This window comes from Sinocyclocheilus rhinocerous, unplaced genomic scaffold (assembly GCF_001515625.1).
Source record: "Sinocyclocheilus rhinocerous isolate Xijiao unplaced genomic scaffold, SAMN03320098_v1.1 scaffold564, whole genome shotgun sequence".
Taxonomy (NCBI): Eukaryota; Metazoa; Chordata; class Actinopteri; order Cypriniformes; family Cyprinidae; genus Sinocyclocheilus; species Sinocyclocheilus rhinocerous.
In genome coordinates this window covers 2,291,654-2,310,760 of record NW_015645070.1, presented here as the reverse complement: position 1 = coordinate 2,310,760, position 19,107 = coordinate 2,291,654, and the positions used below count along the sequence as shown (strand labels likewise).

Genomic DNA, 19,107 nt, shown 5'->3' with positions numbered 1-19,107 from the left:
AGGCATTCAGCCAATCACAACACACTGGATAGCTGGCCAATCAGCATACGCCTCGCTTTTCAGACCGATGAGCTTTGTAAAAATCAACGAGTTTCAGAAAGGCGGGGCATAGAGGAGCAACAATAATGTACATTACGTGGAAAATAATGTGTTTTTTGAACCTTAAACCGCATAAACACATTTCATTACACCAAATACACAAAATATGTTCTTTTTTAGCAATGTCATATGACCCCTTTAATAAATTTATTTATTCCAACTGCCGTAACCCCAGCAAACATTTATGGGGGACTGTGTGGGCCAGATGGGCTGAATTTAAGCACCAGCCCAGCCCTGATGATTCTCCTCTTCTAGGGCCAGAAAGAAGACCTTCTAATAATAAAACTATTTAACGTAAACTCCTTAAGGGAGCTGTATATGCTTAACAGTTGTTGCTGCTTCTGGAAACCTGTTTGCTTTGACTTCATATATCTGGTGTTAATGTATTTATTATTTTAATGTGTTGTAGCCTGGAATATTTAGTGTGCATACTCATTGTATCTCTGTGTGTTGGAGATTTGATTAAAAAAATATATATTCCTGTGGTAGAAAACGTTGTGGCACCAAGATAGGCAACTATGGGGACCCTTGGGTTTGCTATAGCCCCAGGGCCCTATGTGTTCTTAATCCGGGCCTGGTTGTGAGGTGGTGCTTCATGTCAGTTCACAGTAGGGGTGCAACGGATCGTAGATGATCCGAGATCCGTACGGACCAGGCCCCACGGTTCGGCACGCATGTGATTTGCGGATTAACTGTTAAGTTTAACCTACCCGTTTTGGCAAGTATTCTAGTAAACACAGTCGGTTATGTCTTAAGTGAACGTAAAAAGCTGAGAAAAAAAAACGGATGTGTGTCAGTATTAGGTCCGTGCATTTGGTTTTAAAGAGACCGCAGCCAATAAATACCTGTTTCTGTCTGCTAATCAAATAACACCACAGCTCTAACAAAGATTAATCTGTATTTAACTTGTGCAGTGAGCACTATTGTGTTATTTTACACTTAATTATTACATTTCTGCACCTGAATTCTACTGTTACTGACTTTATTTGTAACTGTGTTTTGTTGTATTCATATATGCTTGTAATTTGTGTAATTGTTCTTGTTTTATTACTAACTTTATTAAAGCTAGTAGTTTTTCTGTGGTATAGAAGTACTTAAAGTAAGCTTTCACTAATTTTTATTTTTTATTTTTTTTGCTGATCCGAAAAATGATCCGAACCGTGAGTTTTGTGATCCGTTGCACCACTAGTTCACAGTGAGAAGAAGTTGTCATTTGTAATTTCAGATTTAAAAAAAAGATTCCAGTTATTTCATTGGATGAAGTAGAGACGTTCCCTGTGTATGATTCGTTGCACTACTTTGTGTCAGACTGTACTGCAGGGTCCTTCGCTGTCCTCACTGTCATGCCACACTGCTTCAGCCCGCTGGACTCCAGTCCCTCTATATGCAGATCTAAAACAACACATACACACATTACTACTTTGGAGTGCCCTTAACTGGCATCACACAGTTTTACGTTTAGCACAGAGATAACTTTGCACATAATTTTATTGACAGTTTGAGTTTTATTGGATTTCAGAAATTGTTCAGAATGGCATACTACTGGCTCTGCAGATGACATGTAGATAACTGTTATCTCAGATATATTTGCAGGCTTAGAGGTAAGTGCTGTTGAATATGTATCAAAAATGAGGTAAACAAAAACTAAACTGCAATTACAATAAAAAGGATGATGCTAGAGAATTGTAATCCAAGCCAATTATTTGAATTTTGAATTGCCAATTATTTGAACAGTGTTTTCATTGCCTTTCTTCTGATCACAACTTCAGGAAAGAGTGGATGAACTTTATTTTGAATGAATATCCAGACTGTTGCAGTACGAACTCGGTTCTTTGTTCACTTTAATTATCGCGGATTTTTGACGCAGGATTTTCAGAAAGATTGAAACTAAAAAATTATGCTGCGCTGACAATATTGGATCTGACAGTAATGTCGCATCACAAGTGTGAGTAACTGTTTTTATGTGGGTACTATTGCTTTGTCTGTTATTATAGCTCCTTTTATATGTACTGAGTATTTATGCATTTTTTAACCTAAATCACTGCAGCGTCCATCTGTGAAGGATGTAGGCTATCAAACATACACAACTGTTAGCCAATCATAGCAGTGGGCATTTACTTCTGAGTAGGGGTGGGCGATATGGCAAAAATATCATATCACATTTTTTTTTTTAAATATCACGATTCTTTGTCATGTTGGTTTTACTATTTTGCAAGTTTTTGCAAGCAAATTTCCCTATTATAAAGACAAAGCCTTTCAAGGTAACAAAATATAAAAAAGAATGGCGGATATTTAGGCCAAAGTGTGCGAAAATAAAAATCTTTGTCATTATTTTATCTTTGTTATTAAAAATAAGAACAACGATACACATTACAAATACACATAATATACAAATAAAACAAACAATGCTTTATTTTCAGGTACGATGTATTTAGCAGGGGCATTCAAGAAACTGAATGAACAAATATGAAAATAAAACGCTATATAGATTGATTCCTATTAAAGCAACTCTATTAAAGTTTTTCAGTCAAGAATGGTGAGCGATTTTTCTGTGCATTTTTGTTGTTTTATTAGCATAAAAGGAATAAGTTCACCCAAAAAATTCTGTCATCTGTCTGTCAATTTTGTCATAGTGTTTTATTTTTATACCATCGTTTACTCACTCAAAGTTGTTTTAAACCTGAATGAGTTTCTTTCTGCTGAACATAAATGCTATTTTGAAGAACGTGGAAAACCACAGTTGCTGGTCCACAGTGACTTCCATAGTATTTTTTTTCCCACTATCAAAATCAGTGTGGACCAGCAACTGTTTGTTTACCCACATTCTTTAAAATATCTTCTTTTGTGTTCAGCACAAGAAAGAAATTAATACCGATTTGGGACAACGTGAGTGAGTAAATAATACAGAAATAACCTTAAACTATCAAACTAATAATACAAAAATAACCTTAAACTATCAAATCGATTAAAACTATCCCTTTAATGACAGTCGGCTGCATGTTTAGTACTGTCCCTTTAAGACCTGCGCGCATCTAAAATACAGGCATGCATCCGTTTTTCTCTCAACTGTTTACTTTCATTTTAGACGTAACCAACTGAGTCTATATGTAAAGCTTTTGTGTTTTGACGGTATTAGCGCAAAAGATAACTTAGTTCAGTAATCAGGCGCTCTTTTTGACAGGTTGTTTAGTTCACGCGCTTGGGGTGTAGGTGCTCCGAAAAAGCACGTCAGAACAGCACGTGAATGAAATGTTTAAAGGGGTGGTTGACTGTTTTTTTTCTAGGCTTGATTGTGTTTATGGGGTGCAGTCTAACATGTTAATGCTTCGTTTTTAAAAAACGCGTTATTTTTCACATAATTTACCTTTATTCTACACCGCTCTGTCCCTTCTCTGATAAATGCTCCGATTAGTTCCTGCTTTTATGAAGCCCCTCCCTCAGAAATACGCGATGGGCTCTGATCGGTTAGCTAGTCCAGTGTGTTGGGTTGTGATTCGCTTAACCGCCAGCCCAGTGCACGTCTAAACGTCATGCCCCTCACCTCAGCGGCATGTGCTCCGGTTGTAAACAATGACGCTGTCAATATTGCTTATCAATTTGAGCCCAAATGAGATGCAGAGTGAAGAGGTTAATGAAGAGGATGGCACAGAACCAGTGCAAGCACACAGCTCAAATGGTATGTTTTTTGTTTGTTGTTGTCTCATACTTTTAGACGCACTGTTATTTGTAAATGCTACTTCTTATGTTAGCTTTTAATATACGGTTTTATCCTGATTAAAGCTTTAATACAGCACGGCAACCATGTTTAACGCTTCTCATAGCTATGTGAAAAATATCTGTCTATACACATAAAGTGTATAATTGGAACAGTTCATTGTTGGAGCTGAGCTGATGATCTGAATGAGAGAGAGAGAGATGCAGAGCAGGGGATGCGAGGAACAGGATAAAGAACCGCTGCTTTAGATCATTGATTGTGAAACTTGTGAATCCATTACAATCGTTAGAAGACAGAATCACGATTCATATATGAATATATATTTTTAATGCATGCACTGACCGTATGGCAACAACTCTTCCTCTTTTGTAAAGCAGCGCAACATGGCCTCGCCCCCTTTGTTGCATGTTCCCGGGGGCGGGGTTTATGTAAATTTCTGGGTTTGTGACGTCACAAACCCGGGAAGTAGCTCGTTGTAGTCCTTACGAGCCATTTTTGTAGGCATTAAACTGCCATAACTTTAAAAGACGATATCTCCGTTTGCATTGAACTTTCAGCGTCGTAACTTTGCAGATATTGTTTAAAGCCCAACCAGCAACATTACACACTAACGTTAAAAAAGTGAAATTGCAATCAACCATCTCTTTAACCAGTAAGGCTTTAAAGCAGATGCAAATAATGTACTTTTGTGATTGCAAATAAGTGCAGTGTCCTGTGAGAGTAACTCTATCATCGAGTTAAAATTAGATGTGAATGTATGTGGCGTTGTACAGTATATATTGAGATAGAGGTGCCAGAACTGCAGCTGATAGAATGTGCGCTATACCACAATAATACAATATTTCTTCAAAAGCAGATCGTGAAGACATTTTTATCGTCCACGATAAAAAATCGTCATATCGCACACCCCTACTTCTGAGTCTAAAAACAGGACAGAAAATAGCCTATCATATTTTTTTGTTAAAATCTTGGTAACAAAAGTTTACAAAATAATAAACAAGGCAGTTCATGTCCCCTTTAAAAATACTTTGTAGTTAAATTTGTAGTTAATTGATTTAAGTATGATTTTAAGTATTTTACATAAATGGATGGCATCAGCATCCTAAATTAACACAAAGTGCCAAATGCTATACAAGTGGCCTTTAGTTCAAATTGAATGACAGGAATTATAATCTCACTGTTGTGGAAAGAAATTTTTATACAAATTTACATAAACGCTTAACTGTTTTATAACAGAGATTATTAAATGTTCTGTTGTATACTGCATATTTTGGCAGGCCATCAAGGAAGAATGCACGCCCCTTACCGCTCTTGCTGCTGATTAATGATCTGATTGGTTGAGCTGAAAGACACAGAGTTCTCTTTTGCAGGAGTTGCATCACCCTGAAAGAGAGAAGGTGAGTGTTTTTCTTAGTAATGGTTCATGTGATATTTCAGCGGCTGCATCCGAAATCACATACTTATGCAAAAAACAGTGTGAAAAGAGTAGTATGTCTGACTTCATAGTTTTCATAAAACAGCAGGAGAAAAGTTCCTGGATGTCTTACTACTTCTGGTGTTATTCTGAAGTGACATCCAATGGACACATTACTATCCCATGAGACCACGGGAGAGGATTTGTGAACAGCAGCTGACATAACTAATGCTGGTAGGTCACATGACAAATGTTGTATGTCCAGATTACATTCATACTACACATTCATGCTATATAGAACATACTTTTTAACAGTCATGAAGCAATTACTAAAGGTGTACCTACAGATGCAGCCAATGTTTTTTGTGCAAAACAGTTTGACCAACATTATAAGTGGACATCAGGGGGACAAAATAGTGATTCAGAATGTGGTAATTTTTGTGTGATGTCTCAAACCTGTGAGTAAGTCGGGTCCCAAATCGGCCGGAAGGCACTGGTGGGGATTCTGTGTGGTTTTGGGGCACGTGTTTTTCCTTGCCCCCCAATGCGAACCTCAGCAGGAATAGGAGCCCGTTTGGGAATCTGCCACGCCATGCATAATCCTCCCCCTGCCTGCACGGCTGAAGCGTTGTGAGTGTATGAAGGTTTGAGGAGAACTGGAACCTCGCTGTCCTCTTCATCATCATCCTCATCATCACGTGCTTCCGCTCCCCTGAGCCGATTCAGAGTTTCATCTGGGCTAGAGGTCGTTACAGAAGAGAAGTCAAAAATGGATGCGTCGGCCACGTCGCAGTCGTCATCGAGACGATGCGGCGGAGGGTACAGTTCAGAGGTGTATACACGTCCATCGAGCCCCGGGGAACCACACACACGCACTGCCAGACCAGCCGAGGAGCTCTGACTCTTGGCAGCAATAGTGAGGTTTCCCCCGACACCTACAGGTGGCACAGGGTTCCGAAAGCAGCCGGCTTCTTTAGGATTACGAGGGAAGGGTACGCAGATGGGACCCGTGTGGCTCTGCCCTGCGCTGCCATTCCACATGTACTCTGCAGTCCAGCCACCAGGGGGCAGATCACACATATGCTCACAGCCGTTTCTGAGGGGAGACATTAATGTTTAGTAAATGTTAAAAATAAAATTACATTTTAAAAAGTAAACTCTAATTATATTAAATCTGACTGCTGAGTACAAACATAGTTTAAATGAGGGATTTTTCAAGTCAACATGAAATTACAATGTTTTTTTGTTTTTTTTATATATGTTTTAGATCTTATTGTGAATGAATTATCCATGTATGTTTCATATTTAAAAAAAACTTCTAAAAGCAGCTATATATTTATTAAGACATGCTTATACTCTGATATTATGAAGATGACATTTTTAATATATTTATTAAATTTTAGCTACATTTAAATTTAATATATTTAGATTTGTTACAGTTGCTTCAAATTTTATGGCACTTTTTTCATACATTAAAGCAGCTTAAAAAAAAGAAATTACTTAAAACTATAAATTATTTTAAAATGTATTTATTAAATTATTAATTATTTAATTTGTTAAACCATTTTATGCAGATTGCACTGTCAAAGAACAATTTCAACAACAATTCACTGGAAAGAAGCAAATTTAATAATTTAGAACTGATAAATGCCCATAATTTTAAAACTTATATTAATTTCCAGGTCTAGTAATCACAATTGAAAAATGAAAAAATGTGCATAAATCAACCATTTTTTTCTTGGATTTATTCTAAGTGTGTTCAACTGATAATATATTTGTATTCAATTATGAAAGTAGCTACATTTAAATGTTTATATGGGAATTACATATTATTTAAGATCTGCATCATTTGCAATCAGATTGAAATTGCTTGATTTTTTTTCTCTCTCTAATTTCTGTATTACATGCTGGATTACCTTAAAATGCCACTGGGCCGAGGTAGCGTCCGTGAGATGCCAACACGACAGCATTTCCTCTGGTGTACAGTGCTGTCTATGCCTGCGCCTGCTGTGAAGCTGGCTGTATCCGCATTAATGTTGGCACAGTACTTGGTAAAAGCGGAAGGGCCACAATCGGGGCTCTCGGCACAGCACCTGCTTCTCAAACTGCAGACACACTAAAATTAGCATCAACCACCTGCCACAAAAGCCAGTTTCATCCAGTTAAACAGAAGAGCTCTTCATAAAATTCACATTTATTGAAGCTTTACATGACAGGCAAACGGGCAAAATAATTGGACTGACCCTTGTTCAGGCCCCACCCCCTCTTCGCATGGCCCCGCCTTCGCCAAGGTCATGTGACAGCTTGTGCAGAGGTCCCACAGCAACCGCTCGCTCTCCTGTAGTGAACACCAGTCTGCATGTCCAGCACCAGAACTGCGTAACAAGGCCTGGTGGAAATAGGAAGAGCAGTAGAGATGCAGTGTCTTTTGTTGCAACACTGAAATTTAAAATCACTTAGAAAACAGAAGACTGCATTTTAGGAAGATAATGTATACTGTATGCACTGAAATGCTTGGACTACTTGAACTTGCACTACTTGTCTCAGACAGTAGTGCAGCAGTGTGCAAAGCAGACTAAGGTGGCATGAGTTCAGCAATGCAGTAATGCCATCTGGACCTTGCTCGACTGTGCTGTAGCATTCACTGCCGTCTCATAGGCTACAACCCCCGTGTCATGTCTAGCGTCACAATATTTTCCATATTTCTACTTTTCTTGACCTAAATTTAACAACATCAGCTGGAGTCAGAATTATACATTACTGTACAGCACTGACTGAAAACTAAAGATTCTTGAATTCGGCTATGTCTATGTCATGCTGTTGATCACCATAGAAAATGATTAAGACTCGTCTCTTAGTAAAAACAAAACAAAAACTAATGTTTGCAGTAATATACTTATAATGGAAGCTCAACAAATACAATGTATATAGTACTTTTTAAAAAATAAATTAATACTATTAATATTAAGGGACACGTTAAACTGATCAAAAGTGACAGTAAAGACATTTTATAATGTTATAAAATATTTCTATTTTAAATAAACTGCTCTTTTGAAATTTCTATTCATCAACAGTTTCCACTGTTTTCAACATTGATATTAATAGGAAGAACTGACTGAAAATTAAGCTTTGCCATCACAGGAATAAATTATATTTTAAAACATACGGGGGCAAAACTGATTTTTTAATTATTTCACAATATTGCTGATCAGAGACTTCTTTCAAAAACATTAAAATACCTTACTGACCCCAAACCTTTGAACGGTCATATATATTAGATTTTAGAAATTAATAATAGCTATTGTAAGTCACAGTAGGGTGTGTTGTGACAGCTACTATAGCATTCATGACTGCATAAATCAGATCTTTTTATTAATAAATACTTAAAAGTTTATAAAATGTTTTTAAATGATTACAATGCATGCATGATCCAGTCAGACCCAGAGTTTACAATCACTTCTTTTTACATGAAAATCTCTGCTGTTTACATAAAACAAACACATCACTGGTAATGCAGGAGTTCATGAATCTAGAATAGTCTCAACTGAAGGATTTACACACCTTTACTCATCAAAATAACAAGCATTGTGTGTGTGTTACTGCGAACATATTTTTCATTTATTTTTTATCAAGTTTATTCTTCAAGTATGTGACTCACCTGTATGATGTTTAGGTATGTGTGGATGCGGGAAACAGGAGCGAATAGTAGTGAAAGCAATCTGAAGCTCTCTTTCTCCTCCTAGCCGAAAAACATAAACAAACACATGAAACCAATATTATGCAAAAGTAAAAATCAATAGACTTGTATGTGAATTTAGATGTAAGTGGACCTGGTTGCTGTAGGCTCATTTGCAACACTTTTACTACTGCTGAGCTAGACACAAAACAGTCATCACTGTGTGCTTAAGCATCTTTCATAACATGGAAAAGGAAGTTCTTGCCTGTGCATTTTGTGAATTGCTGTGGGGTGAAGTTGTACTGATCTCTGTTCTCAGGAGAGTTCCCAGACTGGCCACGTATCCAAGATATGCATCAGAGAAAGACGTCTGCATAAGGACAAACAATGAATGTATAAAAACAGATATTGTAAAATATTACTACAATTTAAAATAACTGTTTACTATTTTAATATATTTTAAAATGTAATGTATTCCTGTGATGCAAAGCTGAATTTTCAGCATCATTATCCTTCAGAAATCATTCTAATATGCTGATTCGCTACTCAAGAAACATTTATTATCAATGCTTCACAATTTTGTAAAAATATGATATTAATTTAGGATTGTTTGATGAATAGAAGGTTCAAAAACGGCATTCTATATTAGAATTTTTTGTAATAATCTAAAAGTCTTTAATCAATGTCACTTTTGATTCATTTAATAAAGGATTACATATGATTATTTTAGTAGTAAATGGCATTACATTGTTCTGTCCAGTGAGGTTGAGGAAAGCATCCCCTGCAGCACAGCTTCTCTCATCCATGGTCAGTCGTTCTTCTAGGGTGTTGCGGAAGAGCAGGTGGCGCTGTAGCATCTGATCAATATGCTTTACAAATGCCACACTGTCTCAGAAGCACACAAATACACTTGTTATAGTGTGTGGTACAGACAGAGATAAAGAGATGACATGAAATAGTGATAATGATTGTAGTTCTCTACTTTTGCTCAGCAGATTTGTATTTCTCATAGAGCTGATTCAAACTAGACACATAATCGCGTTCAGACCGCAACAGCATCTCCACCACACCCCGCCTCCTGCCTGACACAAAGAGACAGAGACATGAGGATCCACAGGTGAATATTGAGCAGTTAAAAGGCTTTGAGAACAGATTATTTACCCCGCCGCAGGCAGCTGTGTGGTACATGGCAGGAAAGAGAATCTGCACCTGAAACAGTAAACAAAATCAGCTGTACTGTGACTGCACACTTTAAGGATTTTTACTATAATTTACTTCCCCACATTTAATTTCTACCACATATTATTTATTATTTAACATTTTCAATATGTTAAAGCTACACTATGTCATTTTTGGTCATCTAGTGGCTGAAGGATAAAACTATATGTATATGCATAAATTATATGTATATGCATTATATGTATATATATAATGAGGATTACAGTGTAATATATGTATATGCATATTTGCATTGCTTTGACTACTTTCTCTAGGTCACATGCCGTGATTGGTTGATTATGTACAATGCCTCCACACTATTGGTCAGACTACTGTTCAGTAATTACCTTTAGCAAATATGAAAACAGTAGGAAGACAAAGTGAATTTTCAGCATCATTATCCTTCAGAAATCATTCTAATATGCTGATTCGCTACTCAAGAAACATTTATTATCAATGCTTCACAATTTTGTAAAAATATGATATTAATTTAGGATTGTTTGATGAATAGAAGGTTCAAAAACGGCATTCTATATTAGAATTTTTTGTAATAATCTAAAAGTCTTTAATCAATGTCACTTTTGATTCATTTAATAAAGGATTACATATGATTATTTTAGTAGTAAATGGCATTACATTGTTCTGTCCAGTGAGGTTGAGGAAAGCATCCCCTGCAGCACAGCTTCTCTCATCCATGGTCAGTCGTTCTTCTAGGGTGTTGCGGAAGAGCAGGTGGCGCTGTAGCATCTGATCAATATGCTTTACAAATGCCACACTGTCTCAGAAGCACACAAATACACTTGTTATAGTGTGTGGTACAGACAGAGATAAAGAGATGACATGAAATAGTGATAATGATTGTAGTTCTCTACTTTTGCTCAGCAGATTTGTATTTCTCATAGAGCTGATTCAAACTAGACACATAATCGCGTTCAGACCGCAACAGCATCTCCACCACACCCCGCCTCCTGCCTGACACAAAGAGACAGAGACATGAGGATCCACAGGTGAATATTGAGCAGTTAAAAGGCTTTGAGAACAGATTATTTACCCCGCCGCAGGCAGCTGTGTGGTACATGGCAGGAAAGAGAATCTGCACCTGAAACAGTAAACAAAATCAGCTGTACTGTGACTGCACACTTTAAGGATTTTTACTATAATTTACTTCCCCACATTTTCTTTCTACCACATATTATTTATTATTTAACATTTTCAATATGTTAAAGCTACACTATGTCATTTTTGGTCATCTAGTGGCTGAAGGATAAAACTATATGTATATGCATAAATTATATGTATATGCATTATATGTATATATATATAATGAGGATTACAGTGTAATATATGTATATGCATATTTGCATTGCTTTTGACTACTTTCTCTAGGTCACATGCCGTGATTGGTTGATTATGTACAATGCCTCCACACTATTGGTCAGACTACTGTTCAGTAATTACCTTTAGCAAATATGAAAACAGTAGGAAGACAAAGCAAAAACAAGAAAAAACGCACAGAAGAAGTATGAAAGTATGCCTTTAATTGGGAAATTCATCCCAACAACTCTAAAATACAAACAATTATTATAGGCTTACCATAGGGATTTAAGGACGAAACACTGTTTGGAGGATGGTTTTAAGTTGTTCTCACTCATTATTAACATTTTGTTAATTTCGAACAGAAATAGTTACATAGTGTAACTTTAACATATATTTAAATATATGATATATTTTAGGGTATGTTTACACAACAACGATTATACTAAAAACAGAAAAGTCTTTCCTTTATGTTTTTGAAAAGTTACGTATACAGACGACAATGTTGTCAAAATGGTCCCAGTTTTCACAGATCCGCGAAAATGATTAAAAATGCTGTATTAGGCATGCCATGCCAGTAGTTGGCAATGTCACTTTAACAAAAAAAAACAAAACACTATGCACCTACAAACTTATGCATTCCAATAGACTGAACAGGTCATCTGCATGCACATGACATCATTGTTTTCATAAATGTGTGTTTTTGTAGTCTGTATTGTTTTCAAAAACTTGTACTTTGAAACCCTTTTTTTTTTGTTTTTAATGTTTTTAATTGTTTGTTTTTTTTACCCAAAAAGTGAAAGCTCACCTGTATTCTGTCTGGCCCATTGCCACACCTGTAATCCCTGCAGGTAACAGTGTATGAGGAAATCTCCGCCCACAGGTGAAAGGGGAGGAGCCTCTGCAGCACCATTACTCTGTCCGCTACTGTCATCCACGCCATTACTGCATTCACACATACACAAATCAACACACGCACTATAACAGTTTCAGTCATACTTTAAATTTGTGCATGTGTGTGTGTTTACTTCTCTATTCCTGGATTCTCTGGTGGTTTTCTGTCTTGTGCCTCACAGAGTTGACGAAACTGACAACGTACCTCCTCCAGCTCCTCCTAAAGAGACAGACACAAAAACATAACTTTGACAAACACATAGGCTCCAGAACAGATTTACTAGACAGGTGTGTGATCTCACCTTGAGGGACAGCACCAGACTCTCTAGGTGAAGGGCGCGCTTGTTGCAGCCATGTCTTGTGTCCTCCAGCTGGCTCTGCAGCTCAGTGTCTCCCTGCTGAATCTGATTCAGCTCCAGCAGCGCATGAGAAAACCCTGCCCGCAACTCACACACCATGCCCTGAACCTGAACACAACATATCAAATGAGACTGATTTTAAATCATTTTATGCAGTTTGCACTGTCAAAGAACAGTTTCTCTCCAATTTAATATTTTAGAACTGAAAATAGCTAGAAATGTCCATGATTTTATACTTGCATTAATTTCCATGACATTTTCAGGCCTAGTAATCACAAGTAATTACACACACCAACTCAAAATTTATTTTAAACAGACATATAATGTTTACAATGCTTATATAAGTTTCTTGTTATTTCTCAAACCTGTTGAAGAAAGTCTGTGTGTGTTAGTTACCTTAGAGATCTCTCTCTCCAGTTCTCCCTCATGAGATTTCATTTTCTGTGTGAGGATAAACAAACATCATTTAACAGTCTCAAAGGCTTGTAAACATTCTCTGTTGAGATGCTTTTTTTGAGAGGTGACCGACCGCGGAGATTTATGTTGGTGTAGTAAGACGCACAACAGTTCAGTTCTTGTCTGATGCTTGCTTAGCAGCCATGGTCATCTTATTTAATCTTTTTAATTAGTCACTGTACAAGAATAGTAAACTAGGCCTATGATCGTCTTGCCCATTTTATGTGTTTTATTCACTACAAGAATACTATGATCATCTTATCCATTGTATGTTGTTTTGCGAGGTTAGTCACCAAAGGAATAGTAAGCCAATATCAACTTATCCATTTTTAACAAGTTAGTCATTACAAGAATAGTAACTTATGATCATCTTATCAATTTTTTAACAAGTTAGTCACTACAAAGATAGAAAGCTATCCATGATCATCTTAACCAAATTTGTCATCACACGAATAAGAAAACCTGAAACCACCCATTACCTGAGAACAAAACGTAACAAACATAATAAATAATGTTGTAAAGATCATGTAAAACGCAGGGGTTGTGCGAGTGTTGTATGTATCATCAGCTCCGTATAAAAATACTGTTTCTATTAAATGTGAATCCAAGGCGCGCTTATGTTTTTACCTAGAGCTGGTCGCCCTGTCAGCGAATCCCAGGTGGGGGAAAAGATACCTGCCAAAGAGCTCCACCCTACAACAGAGAGTGAAAAATATTAATAAATGTTTCTCAAATGTATTTCCATAATCTTCACTTTTCTAAAACAGTCTTAAATGAAAAGCCTGTAAGACTAAGTAGCTCATCAAACATGCAAGTAGCAGCCTGAAAACGACACAAAAGTAATTCCAAAAATGCCGCAGCAGCCTATTCATAAACACAAATCTTAATAATCAAACTAAGGCTATTATTATTAATAATACTAATAGTAAGAAAACTGACCGTATGCGCAGCGCGCGCTCACTCACCAGAGAGAAAATCTTCAAGATTTATTTTTAAGTTTAAATGTTATTCCATTTCTGTGACATAGTGACGGCCTCATGTTTTTGTAGTTCACTCTCTCCCTGCGCTCTCGTGTTCCGGTGTCCGGTATATCTGGTGTCGTGCACTGCGTCTGTCTGACTGCGGTAGGAGAGGAGGAACGGAACACGGACTGCGCGCGCCGTCCGGTGTCTCGGGAACGTTCACTCACGCGCTCCTGCACAGTCAGCAAAAGAGCAGTTTATTATTCCACTCACATATCAGAGGTCTAGAATGAATTGAGATTGCTAGGGGCTCTGTAAGTGCTTTTGTGATTATTTTAACTTGGGTCAAAAATATTTTATTCAGTAACCCAGATATTACTTGTCTGCTACACCTCTAAATAAATACGTACATTGTAGTAGCCCACTCCGAAAAGGCTGAAAAAATTAACGAGCGTACGTCTTATTAATATTTAATTTTCACATTAAGCGAGAGGGCGTGTCTTATACAAAAAGAGGCGTGGTTTTCAAACACGTTCAATGTGATTGGACGAGTCTTGTAAGTATGTTTTAAAATAACCGCGCGTGCGCAGTACGGAGCGGTGTGTCGGTGAGTTCGGTTGTTGATCTCTCTGTTTATAACTTTATGTTTCTATGTAGCAGTTTAATGCTTCTTTTGAATAACTTCGAGGCGTCGAATGCGTAAATAGAATTAGTTATGCAAACGAGAATATATATAAGCCTGTTATATGTCTCGTAGCATATTAAACTTTTATTTTTCATACATTTACACTGAAATCATCTAAATTTCTCACTCCCATACGATAAGCAAAGCCATAAGAACAAGCTGCTGTTTGGATAGCAGTTCCACATTCAGCTCTCATATGTCAGTGTCGGGGTTGATTAATGATCTTGGTTTCATTACACTTGTGTCTATGGTAGACTGGGGCAATGAAGACAAGTGAGTTTGATTCATCTGACGAAGAGGACTTTGGTGAAGTGGAAGCCACACCTTTTCAGATCTCATGGTAAGCAAAACATACATATACACACTCAACAGCTGGAGAAATATTCATAGATTGAGAGTTATTTGTGGTGTGTGTGTTTTGCAGGTTGTCTCTGTCAGTGGTGGAGTGTTCCCAGTCTCTTGGCATTTGTTCCTTACCTGGTAAAATGAATGATTGAATTGTCTCTTTGTGTTTTGTGTGCTCATTTCATAAATATTAATAAACATTTCTGCTAGGGCTGCATGATTTGGGGAAATAAATTGACAAAGTTTTTTTTATAATTTAAATGTTGCTCCATGTTTGCTATGCTTGTAAAAAAAAAAAGTATAATAAGAATTAAAAATAACTCTATTTTACAGTACAACTGTAAAATTACAATACCAATACTAATTTTAAACAAACTGAAACCCTGGATCATGAGCTACTTGTGTGTAAATGATCACAGTGCCGTGGTTCACCCTGAATAATCGCAATAATCCATAACATGATGTCACTTTTATTTTAATTTATCATGCAGCCCTAATTTCTGCTCATTTCAGGATGCAGATATAAAGAAACCAGAAGAAACCTGCAGAAAGATGTTGGTGAGTCTAGCTGACACGCACACATACAGTAATGGTTTAAATCATTGGTTCTCGCCCTGGTTACAGGTCTGTTCTGATTGGTTTGCGAAAGAGCAAGGTAAAATCAATGTTAATTTCATATAATAAAATGCAACTAACTTTAGGATCGTGCATAATTAGAATAACAAAATAAAATGTCTTTTTAACCTTTAAAGGTGAGGCCAGAACGCAGTTACTAATCAAAATCCATGGTATATACCAGGGGTGGCGAACGTCGGTCCTGGAGAGCCGCAGCCCTGCAGAGTTTTGCTTCAACCCTAATCAAACACACCTGAACAAGCTAATCAAGGTCTGAAGGGTTATTAGGAAGCTACAGGCAGGTGAGTTTTAATTAGGGTTGGAGCTGAACTCTGCAGGGCTGCGGCTCTCCAGGACCGGAGTTTGCCACCGCTGGTATATAGGCACACATTCTTGTCAGTTAACTAAAGGTAGTCAAATTAGTCAGATACAAACAGGTTCTTTGGCATCCTCTCAGCCTCAAAAAAAAAAACACACCCAGACTCATGAAATCAAAATGGACAATTCTTAATTAATTGTAATGAACATTGCAGCAATTACCAAATGACAACGATCCAGTCAATTCCCTTGTGGACAAAATTGAGTCTTGTCCTACCTTTTTTTCTTATTCAAGAAGCTGTTTCATTTGGATATGTCACAATAGGGGAGTAAAGACCCCAATTTCCATTTCATGACATATGAGTTTATTTGCATAAGTATGGTTTGTGCCAACCCCCCAAAAATGTTGTGCAGTGAGTTATTAGAAAACAACAAACCAGGTAAAATTTCCTATTCAGTCTATGCCATGCTGCATTTAGAAGGGCCTGTTTATGGTTATAATAATAGATTTCAGTGTTTGTAAATTTTATGGATATTTTTGTTTTCTTGAATAGAATATATATACATATATATTTTTACTGTTTTGGTTTGCTGTTTTTGCATTTAGCAGGGCCTGTTTGTGGTTATATTAATACATTTCAGTGTTTGGAAATGTTATGGATATTTTTGTTTTCTTGAATACGATATATATACATATATTTTTTTTTTTACTGCTTTGGTTCACAGCTTGATGTCCTGACTGTGATTTGTCTGGTCGGTGTGTGTGTTTGTGTGTAGCTGAGATGTGTGATCAGGGTGTGGAGGACGTGTTTGTGTTCTGTACCAGAGGAGAGCTGATGCGCTACAGGGTGCCCTGTCTGTTAGAGGTTTATTCTCTGAATGGACTCAGAGTGCACCACCTCCCCTTCCCGGACGGGGGCGCCCCAGAGCTTTCGCAATGCAGCTGCATTCTAGAAGAACTGCAGGACTGCCTGCAGAATCAGCGCAGGACTGTCATACAGTAAGAAATACTCTTAGTTACTCAATTCAGAGATATTCCTCCACCCCCACTGAAAGAAATGTGATCAGTTTACCTTTATAACAAATTTAACAGAAACATTTTTATATATTCTGGCTGTTGTCAGACTCCTTGTGCAAACAAAAATCTCTCTGGATTTTTACAATTAATGGCAAAATGAATGTTTGGAAATGTAAACTGATATTTCCTACTGACACACTACAGCAAAAATAGAAATAACTGACTTAAAACCATTTTTAGCTGGTGAAAATACTATTTTTCTAATCATTTTGGCCACCACTGCACTGAAAAAAATATGCTAGATTTACTTAAAAATATAGTGCATCATTTTTGCATCCCTCTTCTTAAGTAAATTTCGCATGGAATTTTAAGCAGTGTTGCCTAAAAATCTTTAGTTGGCAATGCTTAAATGTTTGAGTATCCCAGTGAACGGTTTTGCTCAAATTTATTAGCTGGTGTAACACAATATTTTAAGTAGTTTATACTAATAAATTTAAGTTATTTCTACACTAAAGGTCTTGTTCACCCCATTATAAATTTTAAGCTCATTTAGATAGATAATTTTAAGTTTATGTATTTTAAAATACCTAGGTACTGCTCAATTACTTAAAATTAGTTATACATTACAATGAGTGGAAGACACAACAGACAACTGGTGAATATTAAATGACTTCTTTATTTTCTTCTTCTTTTTTTGTTTTTTTACAAATGCAACTTAAACATCTCCTAAAACATTTTCTGCTGTTTTACAGATGTAGAAACATGTCTGACTTGTTCTGAAATTTAGTTGAATGTTAGTATGTTTGAAATAGTGCACAGTGTGTGTGTACCTGGTATTCCCTACATCATGAGGACCAAATGTCCCAACAAGGATAGTAATACTAGTAATTTTTGACCTTGTGGGGAAAACAGCTTATAAATCATACTGAAATTAAGTTTTGTTTTTTTTTTATATGTAAAAATGCTGAAAATTTTCTGTGACAAGTAGGTTTAGGGGACAGAATATACAATTTGTACAGTATAAAAACCATTATGCCTATAGGAAGTCCCCATAAAACATGGAAACTAGTGTTTGTGTGTGTGTTGTTAAGGTGCATGCTGTGTTCTACCATTACACAGGATTTTGATTTGAAAATGACTAAAAGTAAAAAACAGTAAACAATCTGTAACAAATAACAGTAAGCATCAACATTCTTTTTTTTATATATATATTTGTGATGTTTTATGTTTGTGTGTGTGTGTGTGGTATAGAGTTGAGTATGTTGTTTACATAATGTTTGTGGTGTTGTATGCTTGTGTGTTTGAGTGCAGTGAAGTGCTGAGTATGTAATGTGTGGTGTTGTGTTGTATGCTTGTTGACTTTCACAACGAAACACAGCGTCTTCACGACATGGCGGAAGCAACAATACTACAGTGAGAATAAAAGTTACGCCTTCTTTCTTTGCGTGAACATTTGGGCGGCGTTATGCAAATCTTCCCACATAGTGACGTAGATATGTGGGGGCGTGTTAGAACGAGCCGTTTTAGGTAGACGTGGTTGACTCTTAACTTTTATAAAGAATATCTGTTTGGATTTGAGACTTTAGTCTTTGCAACTTCACAAATCGTCTTTATGCACCAAGAACTTGTAACACTCCAAAGAGAAATAAAAAATTGAAATCGCATCATATGACCCCTTTAACAGTTACTTACCTTCACCGTGGATGAGAAGTCCTCTTCTGAGATCTGGTTTTCTAAAATGGCCACAACAAATTGCGCGTTTCAAAGTTAAGCTGCTTGGGTCCTAAAAATTTTTGTTAATTTGACTTTTTTTTTATATATATATTGTTGACTTTACTCAAAATTACTTGTTGTTTTTCTTTATTAATTAAAGTAAACCATAAACTCAGTATTAACATTTAGTTAATAACAATAGTAACATTTGTAGCTTTAAATTAAGTAATGTGCAAAACTGAAATTTTTTTTGTAAAATCTGTTTATTTTAATGAGCCATATTTGCTGAGGGCAGGAACCATTTTT

At 36.6% G+C, this 19,107-nt stretch overlaps 2 protein-coding genes across 4 annotated transcripts in view; one reads left to right on the top strand and one right to left on the bottom strand.

Moving 5' to 3' along the window:
• Window positions 1–1,265: 1,265 nt before the first annotated feature.
• LOC107705440 (uncharacterized) lies at window positions 1,266–14,567 on the bottom strand. Its single transcript, XM_016508738.1, has 17 exons — window positions 14,518–14,567; window positions 14,111–14,340; window positions 13,773–13,838; window positions 13,086–13,130; window positions 12,633–12,797; window positions 12,465–12,550; window positions 12,245–12,381; window positions 11,174–11,221; window positions 10,995–11,094; window positions 10,759–10,897; window positions 9,170–9,274; window positions 8,887–8,967; window positions 7,472–7,617; window positions 7,145–7,333; window positions 5,685–6,324; window positions 5,121–5,197; window positions 1,266–1,491 (listed from the first exon to the last, which is right to left on the bottom strand). Exons 4-17 carry the CDS (start codon window positions 13,125–13,127, stop codon window positions 1,404–1,406), a joined length of 2,043 nt encoding a protein of 680 aa, XP_016364224.1. The 5' UTR covers window positions 13,128–13,130; window positions 13,773–13,838; window positions 14,111–14,340; window positions 14,518–14,567; the 3' UTR covers window positions 1,266–1,403.
• Window positions 14,568–14,697: 130 nt separating this feature from the next.
• Window positions 14,698–19,107, top strand: part of cdkn3 (cyclin dependent kinase inhibitor 3) — a 7,088-nt gene continuing 2,678 nt past the window's right edge. Inside the window, exons 1-5 of one of the 3 annotated variants that reach the window (XM_016508642.1) lie at window positions 14,698–14,714; window positions 15,047–15,132; window positions 15,217–15,272; window positions 15,651–15,695; window positions 16,848–17,070. In XM_016508642.1, coding sequence (XP_016364128.1) covers window positions 15,056–15,132; window positions 15,217–15,272; window positions 15,651–15,695; window positions 16,848–17,070 — 401 coding nt within the window. In that variant the 5' untranslated portion in view covers window positions 14,698–14,714; window positions 15,047–15,055. Of the gene's footprint in view, window positions 14,715–14,909; window positions 15,133–15,216; window positions 15,273–15,650; window positions 15,696–16,082; window positions 16,511–16,847; window positions 17,071–19,107 lie in introns of those variants that run through there. The other 2 variants (XM_016508640.1, XM_016508643.1) reach the window with 2 other exon arrangements.